At 33.8% G+C, this 19,497-nt stretch overlaps 1 protein-coding gene across 2 annotated transcripts in view; it reads left to right on the top strand.

The window, feature by feature from the left end:
- TMEM168 (transmembrane protein 168) overlaps positions 1 to 15,882 on the top strand; it is a 29,290-nt gene extending 13,408 nt beyond the window's left edge. For both annotated transcript variants that reach the window (XM_044387693.3, XM_026509600.4), the window contains exons 3-5: positions 6,027 to 6,169; positions 8,246 to 8,520; positions 12,657 to 15,882. In XM_044387693.3, the coding sequence (XP_044243628.2) occupies positions 6,027 to 6,169; positions 8,246 to 8,520; positions 12,657 to 13,204 (966 nt within the window). In that variant the 3' untranslated portion in view covers positions 13,205 to 15,882. The remainder of the gene's footprint in view (positions 1 to 6,026; positions 6,170 to 8,245; positions 8,521 to 12,656) is intronic.
- Positions 15,883 to 19,497: the final 3,615 nt, after the last annotated feature.

Below are 19,497 nucleotides of genomic sequence, written 5' to 3'. Positions count from 1 at the left end.
GCAGCTTTCTTAATGTCTTAAAATTTCCTCTACTGAGCAAATCTTTGGAGGTTGCCCATTGTTTCTCAAATATGGGTTTCTTACATGAGCATAATACCTTCATTTATATATTGCTTTGTAATATACATTTTATATATTCTCTTAGTTGGACTTCATTTTCTTTAGACTTCCATGTATACTGTTTCATAGACTGGTTTACTTAAGATGACTCATACAAAAATACTTCTAAACAATAATTTTATCTCTTAACTAAATGCCAGATTTTTAAAAATGAAATTCCAACATTGATATCTGTATATTGCATAGAGATTTTGTTCCTATTATCTGAGATATTTTATGATATGAAAGTGTTGAATGTTTTGACCATGACTTGAAAGCCCAGCTGAAGAGAGAATAGCTGGTAACTACTTTTCTACAAAGGATATTACTTAGAGTTGTTTATTGGTCTGCTAGTATGTTCAGATTCTGTCTGCTTTGAAATTTATATCATGTCCTATAGTTTGATAGTGAGCTTAGGGTGATCTGGAGAAATGGGGGAAGAAAAGTACCTACACTTAATAGTTTTGATTAGGTAAGTTGATCATACTTATTACAGGGAGTTGTTTAAAATATAAGGAGTACACCAAAGTCACAAATGACTTTTAGGTTAAAGCTGTAAATGTTTGCATGCCAGGAAAATTGAAGCTTTCTGAAAGTGGCAAGTGGACAAAACATCCTAAATTTATTTTTTCTCCCCCTGGACATATTTACCATCTGTTAAGATTGCTAATTTTTTGTGTTGCCGAACTGCTCACTTTTATTTGTGTGTGTTATCCTGATAGCATATTTAACTGTTTAAGCTTGCTTACTCAAAATAACCTAATACAAATATTCAGTGTTTTCTGTTAAGTTGGACTTTTAAAAATTAATGTCAACATAAAATTATCAATTTTCTAAGATTATAAAAATAACAGATGATCTGTTGGATATGAGTTATCAGTAACCCTCTGAATATCTGCATATTTAATCCTATTAAATATTACCATCAGTGTTGTATAACTGACATGAGAGTATTAAATAACACCACTTTCAGTTAACATTTTAATTGGAATTTTAAATTATTTAATAAGGCTTCCTACTTGAGTCATGTACAGACTGATTTGCAATTGAAGTTTATCATTAAATAGTTTATAATTTAGCAGTGAACTACATTAACGCAGTGCTTTTTTTCTAATGGTAAAATGATGATATATTTTAATTTCACAATAAAAATCTTAGTAGGTTTGTAAAATTCTTTGGTAATACAGAAGTCAGTAATAACCACTGGTATTATATACATATGAATATTTAAAGACAGACTAGTCTGTACCCTTGACATAATTTGATAAGTAGGGCCATATTTAAATATTTCTGGGTCACTTTCAGAAATGGAAATTTCCATTCCCTTTAAGAAATAGGAAAGATGAGGAGATAGCAAGCTAATAAATAGTCTTAAAGGAAAATGGTTTGATTCAACAAAATGAAAAGTTAATATTTTTTCATGGTACAACATTCTGTTACAATTTACATGTTAAAATTTAGTTCCCCACTCTAGAATATCAAATTCCTTGCTTATGTCATGCAATTTCCTAGTAACTCATAGTACAGAAAGGCTGTGTACAAAACTGAACTTCTCATTCTTGCTTCTAGGAACTATCCTGATTTTTGTAATAACGTGCAGGGGCTTTTTTTGTTTTTAAGAGGGTGCTATTTTTTTGTAATTCTGTTTTTAAAATTCTGTTATGATGTCTGTATAGCAAAATAAATAAACATGCCTGTAAGATTGAGTAGACCAGCTTTATTTAGCCGGATTTTTAAAAATATGTGCCTTTAATAAGTGTGCCAAAGACAAATATCGTATGATTTCACTTATATGTGGAATCTAAACAAAACTAACAAACTCTTAAATATAGAGAACTGGTGGTTGGCACAGGGGAGCTGGGTGGGACGATGGGCGAAAGAGATGAAAGGGATTAAGAGGTACAAACTTCCAGTTATAAAATAAGTCTCAGAGATGAAAATACAGCATAGCTAATATAAATAATATTGTGATAATGGTGACTACATTTACTGTGGTGAGCACTAAGTAATATATGGAATTATTGAATCACTGTGTTATACAACTGAAACTAATATAACATTGTATGTCAGTTATACTTCAATAAGTTTTTTAAAATGCCTTAAAAAATACGTATGCAGCAGTGCATTTTCCTTTAGAATACTTACGACTATTTATTGCAGCTACTTCACATACCTCTTTTCTGGCCCCTGAAGGCTTTTGTGACCCTTGCTATAAATTCTAACAGTGAATTATTTAGCTTCTTACATTGCTATCTTGATCAGAAAAGTACTAGTTATGTAACGTTAAAGGTAGAAATAATAAAGTTGTCATATTGGTCATGTTATTTAGTAATTCTTTTATATGAATGGCTGACATAATGTAGAAGCAATCCTTTGATCAATTAAACCCATAAAACAAAAGATTTTTTGTTACCCTGGAGCAACATATGCAATAGAAGGTATAGAAAATAAAAAAGTAATGAAATTATTAGTATTTGTATTGTAAGATGATTACCTGGCAAACCTAAGAGTTAACTGGAAAATCAATTGAAAATGCTATTACAGTTGTGAGAATTATGCTGCCTCTTTAACATTGTGAACTCTGTCATAAAAGGTTGATTTTGTGGATAGTTATTAACCTAGCCACTATTAAACCTATGTAAATTTTCTTGGAATTATAGGAGGTAGGTAGTATAAGAAGAAATAGTGTATAGTGGCAATATATATTTTTAATACATTTAGGTGGCAAATAACATGTAAAGATATGAAAGTCAATATCCTGGAAGCCCATAATCAGAAAAGGTAATGGAAATCATTCCATTCCACATTCCATTCCACAAACATAAAATGAAGAAGGTTTAAAAGAAACTTACAACATTTTTACAAAAAAATCTAAAACTCCACTGAAGGTTTCAAAAGAAGACTTGAATAAATGAAAATATGTATCATACTTTCTGGGATAGTAATACTCCACACTGTGCCCTGAGGAAGGAAGGTTTAAAGCTGAGCTGCACTGCTAGTGCCAAGAGGAGCAAAAATCAAAGCCCAGAGCTTCAGAGGTGGGGTCTCTGGTAAATTAATTACTCCCATTTTAAGACGACACACTGAAGGAAAAGGGTGGAACCGTGTTCATTACAGAGCTGTCATGAATTTACATCCTGACCCTGTGTCCTGTGAGTGAGCTGACCTGGATTAAGTGGTCAAACCTGGATTAAAATACGGAGTTGTAATGCCCCCAGCTCCCTGGAAGAAACAAACAAAAATCCTCTTGGAGAAAGGTATCATTATCTTAGGCCTGAAATTAGTCCTATAACTATAGAATTTTAGGCCTAGGATATGATGTGTGTGTGTGTGTGTGTGTGTGTGTGTGTGTGTGTGTGTACATATATATGCACACATATATGCATACATACATATATGCACACATGTATTTTTGCATACAGTGTTCAGCTCATAGATATAACCAGGTACACACACACACGCACGGCAAGAGCAATAAGCAGCAGGACCAACAGACGAGATGACCAGAAAGTCTTGAGATACTGGAATTATCAAAGAGTAAGCCATGTTTACCAAGTTGAAAGTAATAAAAGCAAAGATAGTATATAATGGTAGGAAGTTGGAAACTATAAAATAGTGACAAGCTAGATTTGAAAAAGAACAAGTTTTAGAATCAGAAAATAAACTACCTGAAATTAATTCAGTGTGCAAGACTAAGCAGACAAAGCTGAAGTGAGCATTAGTGAATTGGAAGATTCATTTCAAAAGAAGCTATGCAAGAAGGAGCACAAAAGAAAAATAGAGAAAATACAGAAGACTAAGACTGAAAGAGGATACAGATAGATGATCTCTATTTTATTGGAGTCCCAAAAGAAAGGAGGAAATAAAGGCCAAAGGAAATATTTGAAAGGACAAACCAATGGAACAGAAGAGAGTATAAAAAATCCCATAATACTTGATTTATGGCAGAGATGGCACTGTAATGTGGAATGGTTGAGATTTTCAGTGATTGGTAATTGAGTATTCAAATAGAAAAAAATGGAATTGGACCATTAACAAAAATCAGTTACATTTGGATTATTGACCTAAAAATGTGAAGGGCAAAACAGTAAAGACTTTCAAGGGTAACGTAAAATAATCTTGACCTTTGGGTAGAGGAAGTTTTCTTTAACTTACACAAAATGACATTACAGTTAAAAACACGCTAAGCAAGGGGCACGTGGGTGGCTCAGTTGGTTAAATGTCAGACTTGGATTCTGCTCAGGTCATGATCTCAGGGTCATGAGATCAAGCCTGTAGCTGTGCTCTGCGCTTTGCGTGGAGTCTGCTTGTCCCTCTCCCTACCCCTCTTGCCCCTCCCCCTGTGCATGTACACTCTCTCTCAAGTAAATGAATAAAATCTTTAAAAAAAGAAAACCATGCTAAGCAAAAAACAGCATTAAGGGAGGGGGGAATAGCGTTTGTCATATAACCCACAAAAGTTAAATATACTGAGAGCAAAACAAAGCTGTAAATCCATAAGAAGGCAGCCCCGTGGAAAAATGAGTAAAATATTTAACACTTCACCAAAGATGAAACTCAAATTATAAAGGGATTTAAAATAATAGAGAACTCAATACTTATTCTGGTTTTATTAAAATAGGAAATTAAATGGAATCTAAAGATCAATGATAGGGAATCAGTGAATTAAAATTTTATACATATGATAGGAATGCCACTTATTCTTTACAAATGATTAGCATTATATTAATAGGCTTACAGTATATTAGTATACAGAACATTACCCTGCTTTGATAAAAAAACATGAATATATGTGAAGTCTGAGAATATTTCAAAAAGCGTGTGTGGAGGACAGTACTTGGCAGTATTTTAATCACTTCTCTTTGAATTGTATTTTCTAATGTTTCTAAATTGAGCATGTACTGTATCTTATGCAGTTGATAGCAAACTGTCCAAAATAGGGCATTATATTCATTTTTCCATTATGGGACTCACCTATTTTTTATTAAAATTCTGAAGGAATCAGCCATCTCTTAGCATTAGAAAAATGCACGTTCACGCACAGAGGCGCATAACCACATAATATGTGGAGTAGTGACACAGAGAATGTGGGAGAGTGATAGTGTTGCGGAGCTTTCGCTCAGGACCAGGAGGGAGTGACCATCAGCCTTCCATTTTCTTTTCACTTAAATGGGTCCTTTATTTTTTCTGGTCTTTTTTTTTTCTTTCAGTTGCAATTACTACCCAATCTTGCCTCCTCCTTTTACTATTTCTTTTTGCCTCCTTTTTTCTCTTCTGCTTTTAGGATGCTTAGATGCCCTTTATGTATATAGAACATATATATACACACACCCACATTTTTTTTTTACAACTTTGAATATACAGAGTCTAGAGCTTTTCAAAGGAAAACTTTTAAAAGTTTAAATGTAAGTCTGGGATTCATTTTGATAGCTTTAGAATCTTAAGTTTTCTGTAAGATTTTATTCTCTTTAATTTTGGACTTTTCACAAGAAAAAAATGAGCCCTTTCTAAAGTAACTTTTCTGATAAAGTAAATGATGTTATTTGAAAAGTGATGTAGAATATGTTGGTTTTAAAAGGAAAGAATTTGTTTTCTGGCTTTTCCTGTCAGAGCAAGAGGGTTTTGTTTTTTTAGTTTGGGTAGGATGTTACCTGACAAATTTTAAAAATATGATGTCCTGTATTTGTTTTGCCACAACTTCTGAGAAGCTTCCAGATTAATTTAGGTTTTATTGCTCATCCATGTATACTTTCTCATATATACTGCTTCAACTTGGAATTGTTTTTAGGTTATTAATTGTTCTTTCTATCTTTTTGGAAGTAGGGGCGAAACATTTAAGTATACATTATATAAATATGTGTACATATGCACACACATAAGTGCAGTCACACACACTGTATAAATATGCTGTTTTAAATTTCTTTTAGCCGACAAATGGAATCTTCTTGAGCATGTTTCTAATAGTTTTACCACTGGAATCCATGGCTCACGGACTCTTCCATGAATTGGGTAACTGTTTAGGAGGAACATCTGTTGGATACGCTATTGTGATTCCCACCAACTTCTGCAGGTACAGTAATCCAGTATAATTAGCGGTGACTACTTGACTCTTAACATTTTCCTAATATTTGTATGAATTTGAATATGAAATGTGATAGCTCATTTTTTCAAAAGTGTAATATTTTCAAAATATACTGCTCTTGCAGTTTTTTCATTTACCCCAAATGCTTAAAAACTTTTATTTACTCTGCGTAATGATGTAATCTTCAGGATTCAATTTAAATATTTTTTTGATAAATGTAATTAGCTTACACTTAGCTAAAAATCAGAAAATATGAATGACAGTTCTAAGCAAAGGTCCTACCCTTTCTTTAGAAAAGGTTATCTTGTTTAAGAAAATGTCCTGTGAAACAACATGGTGAAATTTAATAGCAACAACATGGTGAAATTTAATAGAATGTATACTGGACCTCAGAGCCCTGAATGCTAGTTCTCTGTTAACCTAGGCAAATCATAACTTCTCTGAACTTCAGTGTTTTTACCTAAAATGCCAACGACAGGGGCTTCTGGGTGGCTCAGTTGGCTAAGCGTCCAACTCTGGATTTCAACTCAGGTCATCTTCTCAGGGTGGTGAGATCGAGCCCCAAGTCGGGCTCTGTGCCGGGTGTGGAGCCTGCTTAAGATTCTCTCTTTCCCTCTCCCTCTGCCCCTCCCCCCCAAAAATGCAAAGGGCAATACCTATTCTTCCCATTTCAGAGGAACATTATGAAGAGCTAATGAGAATATGAATGTAAAAATACTCTGCTCAGTGGAAAATGTCATACAAAAAATTGGGAATGAAGTTAAACACATATTTGTTTCATTGTAGTTTCATTCCAAAATAATTTTTGTCCCTAAATGTGTGGCAAATCTTTTTGAATCTGTAAATATTGCCACATTAAAATTTTTTTATAGTACGTAACTTTGAAATAGAAAAAAATAGTTCTTTGCTGTTAATACATTTTGATTACTAAGTAATCATACTTTCCTTGGTGGTTTTTGGGATGAGCGAGGGGGAAGACTTGAAATAAAAGATGTTTTATTTCAAATATTTGACATAAAAACTAGAAACAGACTATCTGTAGTAAATATTTTACTTCATGTTAAGGGCTTTATAAAAAGTTGCAAATTCTTATGAGAAGTAAATAGATTTAAGAGGGTCCCACAAAGTAAGATGTGACAGTTTAGCAGAGAGAATACATGGAAATAGTAATTTGCATAGATTTTTCTGATTTTTGTTAATGCACTGCTTATTCTTTTACTGTTTGTGACTGCTAAATGTTACAAATAGAGAACAAAGTGTCTTATTTTAATGAAAACTAGTGTCATTAGAATAGTACTCATAATATATGAAGCAAAATGTGAGGTTTTCAAAACTACTGGAAGAAATTCCTTTTCTGGATAGGAGTGATGATTTTTTTTCTTCCTCAATATTGATATTTCGATTCTGCTAGATTCAAGATGTGGTTTTTCATCTTTACTATAGTACCGTTTTACATTTGTTTTAGGATCAGATCTGTCTTCAGTTAGTGTTCAGTCGTATAATTTTAATAACTGTTACAAAATGTCATTTACTAACAATTTCTTCCGTCATTTATGTTCCTTAAGTTCGTAGAACTTGAATGCAACTTTGTAAAGACTGTCTTTTTCAATATAGAAATATAAAACATATTGCTTCCATATTTTGTTAAAATTTTTTTGTCAAGGAAAAAAAGTTCTTTCATTATAGTTCCCACCTGGGTGTTCTTGAAACACAGGGTAAAATCAGTATGATCTTGCTTTTAGAAAGTCTTATTCTGTACCTGTCATTTGGTAAAAGAGTATGAATACAGAACAAAGAAGAGTATTATCTACATTTGGAGATCTTTTCCCAGCTTTCAGTTTGGTGATTATTTTATTGGTTATATAAAAGTTATATAGAAATATAACTTTTAGAAACTTGGCTTTGATGTTTAAGCTTAATTCTTAGCACTTTAGAAAAGAGGATTTAAAAAAATTCTGCCATTTAGTTATCAGCAACTGTTATGATTCTTAGATAATTTTAAATGAAGAGTAAGAATGTGACATAGAATGAACACTCTAAACACCAAAATAATTTTTTTTTCAGTCCTGATGGTCAGCCAACACTTCTTCCACCAGAACATGTACAGGAGTTAAATTTGAGGTCTACTGGCATGCTCAATGCTATCCAAAGATTTTTTGCATATCATATGATTGAGACCTATGGATGTGACTATTCCACAAGTGGACTGTCTTTTGATACTCTGCATTCCAAACTGAAAGCTTTCCTCGAACTTCGGACTGTGGATGGACCTAGACATGATACGTATGTTTTGTATTACAGTGGGCACACCCATGGCACAGGAGAGTGGGCTCTTGCAGGTAAACGCAACTCTGGCAATTGCACTGTTATGAAGATAGACCTATTTATGGCAATCTGCCCTTCACACTGAAGTTAAATTTCCAAAATTCTCATTTTCTACCTCACAGTTTACTAAGTATACAGATGACTCTCTTTTGTTTTTCTTTTCTCTTGCATACCTGTTTAGCATGGTATTAGTAATCTCTAAAGGTTTTGAGGATTGTATCTTGTACTGATTGGAAGAAAAAAATCTGCTTAATCTGAGACATTATCGGTTTCCCTTTAATGTATTTTCAGATTTATTAAATATAGTTACATTTTTCAGAAGCTGATTAACTTGACTAGTACTTCTAAGTCTTTAAATGTTATGGTTACTGATTTCAATAGTTCTGCACATGTGCAGTTTTATTTATGTTAGAAAGCTCCCTAGGAGTTTAAACAGCAAGTGAAATGATATGGTGGGAGTAACGCTTAGGTCAGGAGACCTTGGTTCTGGTCCTGATTTTGTCACAACAGTGTTATTTTTGGCAAGTTACCTAACTTCTCTCAGTTTCACTTCTCTTCTCTGTAAAAAGAGGGGGTAATATTCAATCTTCTTGCCAGTGGTGAAATGAGATCTATTTTATATTTAAATTTGTTTGTTGGGCTTCCCAGCTAGAATAGAGACCCTGTAAGGGGCTTTGTTTTATGAATTATTTGCTTAGTGCCTAGAACAGAGCCTAGCAGATCCCCAGTAGGGATCCTTAAGTTACAGATAGTTGGAAGAAATCACTGAATGAATCATGAAAAAAAAAAAGGGGGTAATTTTCTTATTTTATGTTAGAAATAGTCCTTTTAGAACTTAATTCTATCCTGCTTTTTCCTTAAATATAGATGTTTTACACTAAGAACACCTACAAATAATAAAATAGATGTAAGTAGAAATAGATATTCAGATCAAAGACAAATATAAACAGAAGTGTTATGGAAGGACAGGGGTCGAGCTCCCCACATAAGAACTACAAGTAGAGATGATTAAAGTTGAAGTAGAGATGATTTTAAAGCAGTCATGGTCTCACTAATTTCATGTTAGATTTGTAAGGAGGGTTTTATCGTAAAAATACTATTGTAATTTTTGGTTTTGCAAATAAATATTGAATAACTTAATGCTGTCTAGGAGTAAAGGCAAACATTTATCAGGCATATTTGAATCAGTTACTATGTTTGGTACTTTATAGACATTAAATTTAATCTTCATTTAAACCTTGAGGTAAGTACTATCACCTCTATCATCTTCATTTTTCAAAGAATAAAATGGAAACCTAAACTTGTCACATATCTGTGGTTATACAACTGGTAAGTGATGGAACCATAATTCAAATCCAGATCTGGCTAACCCCTTAAAATGTATTTTTCCCCATTGTACCATGTGCTGCCAAAGGCTAAAACCATTAAGGTAGAGAAAATCCCATGTTCTGGTTTAGTACATGTTTTTGCTAGTCCTATTCACCCATTTTCTAAATACTGTTGAAGAAAGTAGTCAGCATCACAATTACTTGAATGTAGTTTGTGAAATCTTTTACTTGACCTGTAACTTTTTAATAACTCAATGTAGAAAACAGCTTTTTAAACCTTAATGGCGATTTTAATCCTAGGAGACATAGCCCTCAAAGGCGGACAGTACTCAAAAATAGTTCTGAACCGTCCTGCTCAGAGGAGAATGCTTTAATCCATTCCAGCCCACATGACAGGGAGCTTTGAGCTCTGAGAATTATTATCTTTCTGAAAACCTGTAAAATAGGAAACATCATGACTATATTTTACGTGAGTTAGCAAGTTAAGAGCAGGTCCAGAACTAAATACTGCTGTGAGAAAGAGAATCTGTATTTGCCCTTTCACCACATACCTTTACTCACAGTGCTTCTCAGAATATGTAGTCGTCTCCTTACATTTATGGAGTTTCATAATATGGAATCAGATATTTTTGCCTCTTTGAGAGTAAAAAACAATTATGATAATGACAAGAGAGAAATAAATGAAAAAAAATGTAGATAATCTATAAAGCAGTTTATCACAGATAAAGCCTTTAAAAAGCAGTCTCAATTACTTTAACTGCATCAGATGGCTGTTAGCTGGGATAAATGTAAGTACTTTGCATCTGGGCCAAAAGCCAAATGCAACATAGAAACTATTCATAGGAGAAAGCGGAGCGAAACAAAACAGGAGAAGTGTAGTTAGTTGAAAAGGCTTTAATGCTCCTTTAAATCTCTTACTGACACCTAAAGAGCATGTATGTAAGAGAATTAGTGTAGAATGTGCTTTTAGAATAGTCACTGAAATAGTTGTAGACGGCAAGTTAGACAATGAGGTTTTGTGGCAGATGGATTTTTGTATAATAGCTCTTGTAGTCTGTGTCATCCTCTGATCTCTAGAAACTGAATAGAACTGGCAATAATGAAAAGTTAACATTTTACCATATAATAAAAGGTATCTTCTTGAGCTCTCTGTGAAGCAACACATTAATAATACGTGGGGACCATGTCCTGAAATAGCACCTCTGAAATAAGCATGAGTATAAGAACAATTCATGAAACAACTTTTTCATTGTCAAGAGTCTAAGATCTAGTAGGCTGATGAATAAAAGAATATTAATTGTTCGTAAAGACTGTGTTATGCCCTGGCTTCAGAGGTCAGATTACTAATAGAATCCAAATACTAAAGGTTTCTTTCTCTCTCTCCAGTGTTGTCATCTTGATCATTTAGCAAAGAGAATGGTTGCTCTAGGTAGAAATGTGTATCTGAAGTTGTTGGAGCTTGTGCCAGTAAATTGTACGATGTGAAGACTTTCTTCTACTCATAAAAGTAACTTATGCTCAATGTAAAAATGGTAGAAAGTATAGGAAAGTGTAACAAAAACCACCTGAAATCCAAACACCCTGTAATAACCACTCTTGTTTTTGTAGATACATTTCCATGTCGTGCTTTTTCTCCTAGTACCATAGACATTTTCTCGTCATTAAAATTTCTTTATAAATACCATTTTGTTATAATTCTCCCTCATTATTTATTTCCATCCCTCCTGGTTGTTTCACATTTTACACTGTCTTAGATAGCAGTAGGAAGAAGATCTTTATATGTAATTTTTGCCCCCATTTCTGCCCTTTCCTTAGGATAAATTCCCTAGAATTGGAATGATTCTATGAATATTAATGTACCATTGAAACAGAGCCAGGAGTAGGGTGAGTAAGGATGGCAATTGCTTGGGTCACAAAATTTAAGAGGATGCCAAAAATTAAGTAGTCAAGGTAGTATTTTAGTGCAATATATTTAAAAATCAAAATTAATACAAAAAGACCTATAATGAACTAATGTAAAACCTAATAGCTTTAAGACAAATTTGCTTTAGACCTTTCTGGATATGTTTTTTTTTTTTAATTCTGTGTTGTTTTTTAGGTAATAAAACACATTTAAAAATCCATTCTAAACTCATTCTGGTACAGGTAGGAAGAGTGTTTCTTTTTCCTTTGATAGGTGCCTATGTAGGAGGCAAGGTAACATTAATTTATCGGTGATCAGTGGTTTATCAAAAGACTGACAAACTTTTTCTGTGAAGGGCCGGTACTTTTGCCTTAGTAGTCCTAAGGTCCCTGTTGTGGCTGCCCAGCTCGGGCGCTGCAGAACACAAGCAGCCACAGACAGAATGTAAATGACTGTTATTTATGGAAATAATAATAACAAATTTAAGTTTCCTGTGTTTTCACATGTCACAAACTTTGTTCTTTTGATTTTTAACCATGTAAAAATGTAAATCAGTTCTTAGCTCTCAGGCCACACAATCACAGGTGACCTTGCTGGATGGGCCTATCAGCCGTAATTTGCTCCTGTGTTACAGAATGTTAGCTTTTCATTTTTTTCACTAAATTTTAATTTTTTCACTAAGTTTAACTTCATAAAAACAATTTTCTTTATTATGACCTATTCGTTTTTTAATGTAACAAGGATTTTTTTTTTTTTTACCTGAAGTTGAAAGTCTTTTTTTAAAAACTTCTGACAAGATACTTTGAAAGGAAGGTTCCATCTGTTTTTTTGGCCTACATATTTAATTCCAGGAACTTAAACTAAACTTAAGAGGAGGCTTCAGAAATTATTACTCTGTTGAATTTTCTTTTGTTCACAGGTGGAGACGTACTGCGTCTTGACACACTTTTAGAATGGTGGAGAGAAAAGAATGCCTCCTTCTGTTCTCGCCTTATTATCGTATTAGACAGTGAGAATTCAACTCCGTGGGTGAAAGAAGTGAGAAAAATCAATGATCAGTACATTGCGGTGCAAGGAGCAGAGATGACAAAGACCATAGATATTGAAGAAGCTGACCCACCACAGCTGGGTGACTTTACAAAAGACTGGGTAGAGTATAACTGCAACCCCAGTAATAACATCTGCTGGACTGAAAAGGGACGCAGCGTGAAAGCGGTCTACGGCGTGTCAAAGCGGTGGAGTGACTACACGCTGCATCTGCCGACAGGCAGCGACGTGGCCAAGCACTGGATGTTACACTTCCCTCGCATCACGTATCCACTGGTGCATTTGGCAAATTGGTTGTGCGGTCTGAACCTTTTTTGGATCTGCAAAAGTTGTTTTAGGTGTTTGAAAAGATTAAAAATGAGTTGGTTTCTTCCTACTGTGCTGGACACAGGACAAGGTTTCAAACTTGTCAAATCTTAATTTAGAACCCAAAGTGGAATATTACTGAGAGTTCATACTACCAGTTATCACTAACTTGCCATTTTTTGTATATGGGTTTTTTATTTGTGAAAAATACCTTGCTACTTCTGTAGCTGCTCTCACTTTGTCTTTTCTCAAGTAATTATGGTGTATGTAAGATGTTGGGAATAAGCATTTTATCCTCCAAGTATGTAAGGCGTCATAAATGCTGATGCTGTGTAAATGCATAACGGAGGTTAAAAATAACAATGCACTTTGAGGAATGTTTGCATATGCCTCTGATTAGAAAGAAAACACTTGTCTGTGCTCTGCAGAGGCCAATGAAGAATTAATAATGCCTTATTTTCTAGGCATAGATTAGAGAATGTAGGCCAGTTTGTTTACTATTATAAGAAAATTTCTAATTTGCTTATAGAAGATTTTTTTCGTGAACAGTAGGTTTGAGTCCAAGACCATTTGAAGAATTACAGACTCTTTCTTAAAAAGGGATAAAGGGAGAAGCCTGAAATGAATGCAAAAATTTGCTTATACTCTACCATTCAGATGTCTTGGTTGTGGCCAGTTATCACTGTAGTAGTAAAGCCCAAACGACTGTTGAGATCAAAACATTCTTCATGTAGGTAACTGTAAGAAGCTAGAAGCCTACAAATGGCTCCTTCCTGCATCGTGGGGGTGGAGGGAGGGGCTCTGAAAGCACTGGCGATTTTAAGAGTCTTTCTCAGGGTAACTGTTTTAATGAACAATGTTTCCAGCTACAGATTCCTTCCAAATAAATTGTCTTCCCTTTCAAAAAGTAAACTTTTAAAAAATGTAGCAATTTCTCATTGATTTAAGCTATTTTCACTATTCAGAAATGATTTTGATCTCTATGGAATTAATGCTCTGCCATGAAAATTACCTTTCAGATCTCTCATGAGTGATGACATTTTTTTTTCTACTGAGGGTCAAAGGATTGGAAACAGGTCACTTTTTTTCTTGTATACATGTAATGTATTATGTAAAAAAAAAAGTATTCATATTGGCAATTTTAGTTATGCATAATGGTGTGGTTGTAATTTTTAAAACTTAATTCAGTGTTTTGTCTGATTAAAGCAGGCACTGATCAGGGTATCCCCTAAGAGGTAATTTACCTCCTATTCCCTTCCAGTAATCCTTACATTCTAAATTTTCATATCTGAGAAATAACAAGAGGGGAGTAAAATTAAATTAGGGGATAATCTAATCTTTGTTGTTTAAAGTGTGACTTCTCACCATTGAAGCCATTTTTCCAGCCTCAGAGAGAGGAAATAATGCCTCTACCATTTTCTACCTGGTGACTTGAAAATTGAAGTTTTTGTTAGGTAGAAGTCACTTAGCGTCAGGGAACTCGTATACCACTATCTATGCAGCGTTGTTACAGTCTGATTATTTCTGTGTTTTGAATATGATTTTCCTAATGCTTTGAATAAAATTTTAAAAATTAATTTGTCATGTAATGTGCAAAAAGCAGTTACTGAATAATTTTAATATATTACAAGTGATAGTCATAAAAAATGCCAACGTATTAGAGTTCATGGTTGGTAGCAGGTTGATTTGAAATTTTCCAATATTTGGTTACGTATGTATATCAACATTATCCAGATGAAATAGTATGTTTCATTACTATTGAGAATTAGTATAGCAGAAAAGTCAAGTGTTAAAATTATGAGTAAAAAAAGTTAAATTACCATTAAAATCTTTTAAATTTCCAAGCCAATTTTGAGCAAATTAGCTTTAATTAAAACATATATCTTTATTCTGAGAAAGCCAAATATAAAGGTATAGTCTGCATTCTTTATAAAGTAATATTAAGATGGTACTAAAAGTCAGATTCAAAGGTAGCAGACTTTACAGCCACAAAGCTAGTGTTCTGATATACATTTTCTATGACCAAAAAGGTTCTGAGCTAAAAATGTGACTTGAGCCAATTTATTAACCACAAAGTTACAGAATATCCTCTTTGATGAATTCTCCTCCCAAACAAAAAACTATAAAATGACAATTAAGAGGTGGCATCCTAAATTAAAGCTGCCATTTTAAAACATTAAAGTAACTGACAGAATATAATATGGAGAAAGAGTATTATAGGATGGATAAATTGATTGGTTACTCTAACTTAAAGATTAAAAACTAGATCTGATGATTAGTAAGGATAATTTTCCTACGGCTTTTATTTTATATACCATATGTTTACGAAGAAGTTACTGGGAGTGACAGGAATTACTTTAGGGCAAAACCTTATCACCCCACTAAAAAACAGTTAACATGGATATGTTTTTCAACATAATTTGATTTGTTTTCTTATATGATACCTTGCTGAAACCACAAAAGCACTACCCCCTAAAAACATCTTTTTAAAAAGTATATACTGTACTGTGATGAATTAAGGAGCCAAGTTCTTTCTCTTCCTATAATTTTTCATATAATTCTTCATATAATTCTTCATATAATTTATGCTATTATTTCATTAAAAAATTTTGTTTTCGTTTGCTCTGACTAAACTCTTCTTCCCTGGGATATTTGGATTTATCTTTGCATAGCTTTCTATCCTGCTCTTCTTAATAAATACAAAACTGTACAGAAGACCATTTTTATGACCAGTGTTTTCATAAGTCTATTAAAATTGCATTGCTAATTAAAATGCATTTATATTTAACGCATTAGTGGGTAGATTTTTTTTTAAGTAAAATCTTCATTAGAATCTATTTGTAATTGTACATTTTGTTTATAAATTTTGGCCTAAATATATTTGCTGTTTGGGGTACTGCCTTTTTATATGTATTCTTTCCCATTTAGAGTTTAGTCTCCTTCAAAGTAATGTTCTACATTGATCCTTTCCACAGAGGATCCTTTCCACAGAGGATAGCTAACATTATGTATGCCACAAGAAAATGGTTTGATTTTAAGACTGTTGTTAGGTATATTTCATAGTGAATGCTCAAAGGAGTTAGATCTGTCGGTACTTTTGAACATCTCCTCTATTGGAAACATACTAGATCTCCATCCCTTTTCAGGCAGGGACTTAACAGATTTTGGTATTTCTGGTGTACAGTTACCCAGAAGAGTGCTTTGCCCCATCTTAGGAGGTATTAAAAGAATATTTTTGACTGAGTGAACTTAGAATCCTAAGGAGAAATTGGAATAACTTGATTGTAAATTACTTCATTTTCTTTATAATTTTAAGTGGATATTATTTCAAGAGCCTCATTAAATTAATAATTACTAAAGACTATTACAGAATCAGTGAAAGGAAAACATCTCACATTTTTTAAAATATATTTTTCTTATTAAGTAAACTCCATGCCCAACATGGGGCTCAAACTCACAGCCCCAATATCCAGAGTCCCATACTGTCTACTGACTGAACCAGCCAGGTGTCCCAAACATTTCACATTTTAAAAAGTAGTAAGTGTCAGGATTAAAGAAGGAAAAACTCAGGTTTGAATGAAAACATAGCTGATGTCACAAAAAAGATAGCTTTCTGTTGGTTGAGTTCATTTTCATCAGGACTCCTATATGATAAAGATTGACTCTTTCATTGATTTCCCATTAGAAACGTACAAATTGGAGACTTATCACAAATGGAAATTATTAAAAGAAAGTGATGAACAAAGAAGAAAGTTGGTTATGCTCATCAGTGACAACTAGACTGGAAAGTCAGAAAAAATTGGCCTATTAACATAAACAGGTTCAGAACAAGCTAGGGAAAATACAAGTATCTCACTTTTGGGGTATCTTCCCTATTTACTAGTTGTAATACATAAAGTATGAAACAATGACATTTAAGTAATCGCTTTGAGCAACTGTTTTGTTGATAGTTATTTACATTTTTGTGTATTAGGAAGTACTATTGCTATTACTATTCTTACTTAGACCAAAGCTGATTCAAAATTGAAATCTGTAGGTTAATCACTAAGTTTTTAAATATTAATACATAAAAACCCTTTTGACTGATTAAAAAATAAAACTGACCAGTCATCTTGTGTGATGACCTCAGAGCATTTTATAAGTATTAACTTAAAATAATTAGAATAAGTAGACAGTTTTAGTAAATTTTTGTTGTTACTGTTTGGTCCATACCTATAAATATTGATCTATCCCAAACTGAAGATTTTTTTAAAGATTTTATTTATTTATGTATTTGTCAGAGAGAGAGAGAGAGAGCGTGTGCATGCACGTAAGCAGGTGGAGGGGAGGGCAGAGGGAGTAGCAGGCTCCCTGTTGAACAAGGAGCCAGATGTGGGACTCAATCCCAGGACCTTGGGCTAAAGGCAGAGGCTTAACCAGCTGAGCCACCCAGGCATCCCCCAAACTGAAGATTTTTAGTAGTGTGCCAAGGATTAGAGAGGAACATGGTATATCTTCCTAGACCGGCAATGTTTATTCCATGTAAAGTAAAAGTATTTTTGTATTAAAACAGATGAATGTATTGATAAGCAGAATTTACATTAATTTTTAGTGTAAGTCAGAAGACTTCAAAGCCATTTTATTTTTTGTAGCAGGTCATTTGTTCTACCTTCTGACTCCAGGACATTGAAGATTCTTTGGGTATAATACTGGATGTTAATAACACTCTATAGAGATTTTTTTTTTTTAAAGAAATGCTTTGTCTTCTGGCTTAGAAACACAAATAGCACAGTGAATTTTTTCAAAACAAATAATTTGTTTCTGTATATATGGAATTTCAGATGGATGCCATTTTAATAGTTTTATAATAGACATTTCTAAGGTTCTTTGGAGTCCTTACATATATTGATTTCTTCTTCTACACAAGTAAGTATTCGTAAGGAAAATGGGGTGAGGATTTTAATTTGTAATCCTTATCCACTTACATTAATACCCATTCTCACCTATTTCTCTTCTACTATACTCCTTTTTCTCCCAACATCTAACCTTTGGATTCCTTTCTAACTAAAGCAACTAATACATCAATAACAATAAAAATGACAACGGCTATCATGTTTTGAATTTTTTTTTATGTTCTAGGCACTGTGCAAAGCACTTCTGTATACATGATTTCATTAAGTCCTCACAACCACCTGGATACACTTTCATGAATGAGTCGTATGGTATTTGTCTTTCTCTGACCTATTTTGTTTTTCGAGTATTTTGTCAAGGGGCCAAGCACCTGGCCACAAGCACATAAGCATACCCAAGAGGAGCAACTGGTCAGTATAAAGACCTTCAATTATTGATTGCACTAATATCAACCTCACATTTTAGCCCCTCCCTTAATTTCCCAGCAATCTTTGATGCTAGAGCCTTTCTGGGGTTGTCCTGGACTGGTCAGAGGTTCCTCCCTAGAAGCATCTTCTGTGAGGCTACTAGGCTATAGCTTGCTTCTCTCTGGCTCCCCAGTTCACTACTCTTCTATCCATTTTGTCTTCTGGATGTGAACTGAAATCACTGGTCTGGTGAGAAGGATCCTCCCTTTCTCTACATTTTGATGGTACCATATGCTTATTCCTTTACTAGTAATTTAATGGGAACTGGAGGAGAAGATACAAAGGCATATGTTCACTATCTTGAACTTGAAGTGGATATAAATTTCATTTTTAACAAAAACATGGTGAAATTGACCTCCACTTATGGTTAGGATACAAAATACAAAAGAACTTTGATTCAGTGGAAACATGAGAAAAATTCCAGGTAAAATAAACATACAATTTATTGGAGTTATTGCAGAGTAGTATATACAAGCAAGTCTAGGTGAAATAAATCCCAAAGAGAGAGGAGCTCTTCATAAGTAAGCAGAGACTGGAGCAGCTTCTATACCTGGGGCATGTGCCTGCCTGGGCACTGGTGACTTAGAAATGGAACTGCCACAGACAAGATGATTTTGCAGAAAAAAAGAAACTGGCTGAACTTTTGAGGATATTGTGGGCTGGTGAGATGGATCTGAAAGGTTGTTAAAAGCTTGACCCAACAAGCATGTCCCCTTGCCCTGGAATTTTGCCAAGAAACTGGCAGTGGAAGAGGACTTAGAGGCCAAGAGAATTTATGTAGCTTTGTGCATCACACTTAATTGCCAGAGTTGGAACCACATTTGAATCCAAACTATCTAAAAGTGAAACAGCATTCTTAATCCAGTTCAAACACTAAAATAATCACATTGTTCAATCTCTTGACAGATGCAGCATGGGAGATTAGGGACTGGGTTAACTGAAGGTAAATTCAATCTAATTAAAGCTGCAGCCCAGCTCTAGCTCAATTCAACTTATGGAGAATCCTGAAGGGTGAGTTCCTCACCCTAATTGCCATAGAATGAAAGGCAT

This window comes from Ursus arctos, unplaced genomic scaffold (genome assembly GCF_023065955.2).
Source record: "Ursus arctos isolate Adak ecotype North America unplaced genomic scaffold, UrsArc2.0 scaffold_3, whole genome shotgun sequence".
NCBI lineage: Eukaryota > Metazoa > Chordata > Mammalia > Carnivora > Ursidae > Ursus > Ursus arctos.
Note: the sequence above shows the minus strand (reverse complement) of the source record. Positions and strands in the feature narration are given on the sequence as shown.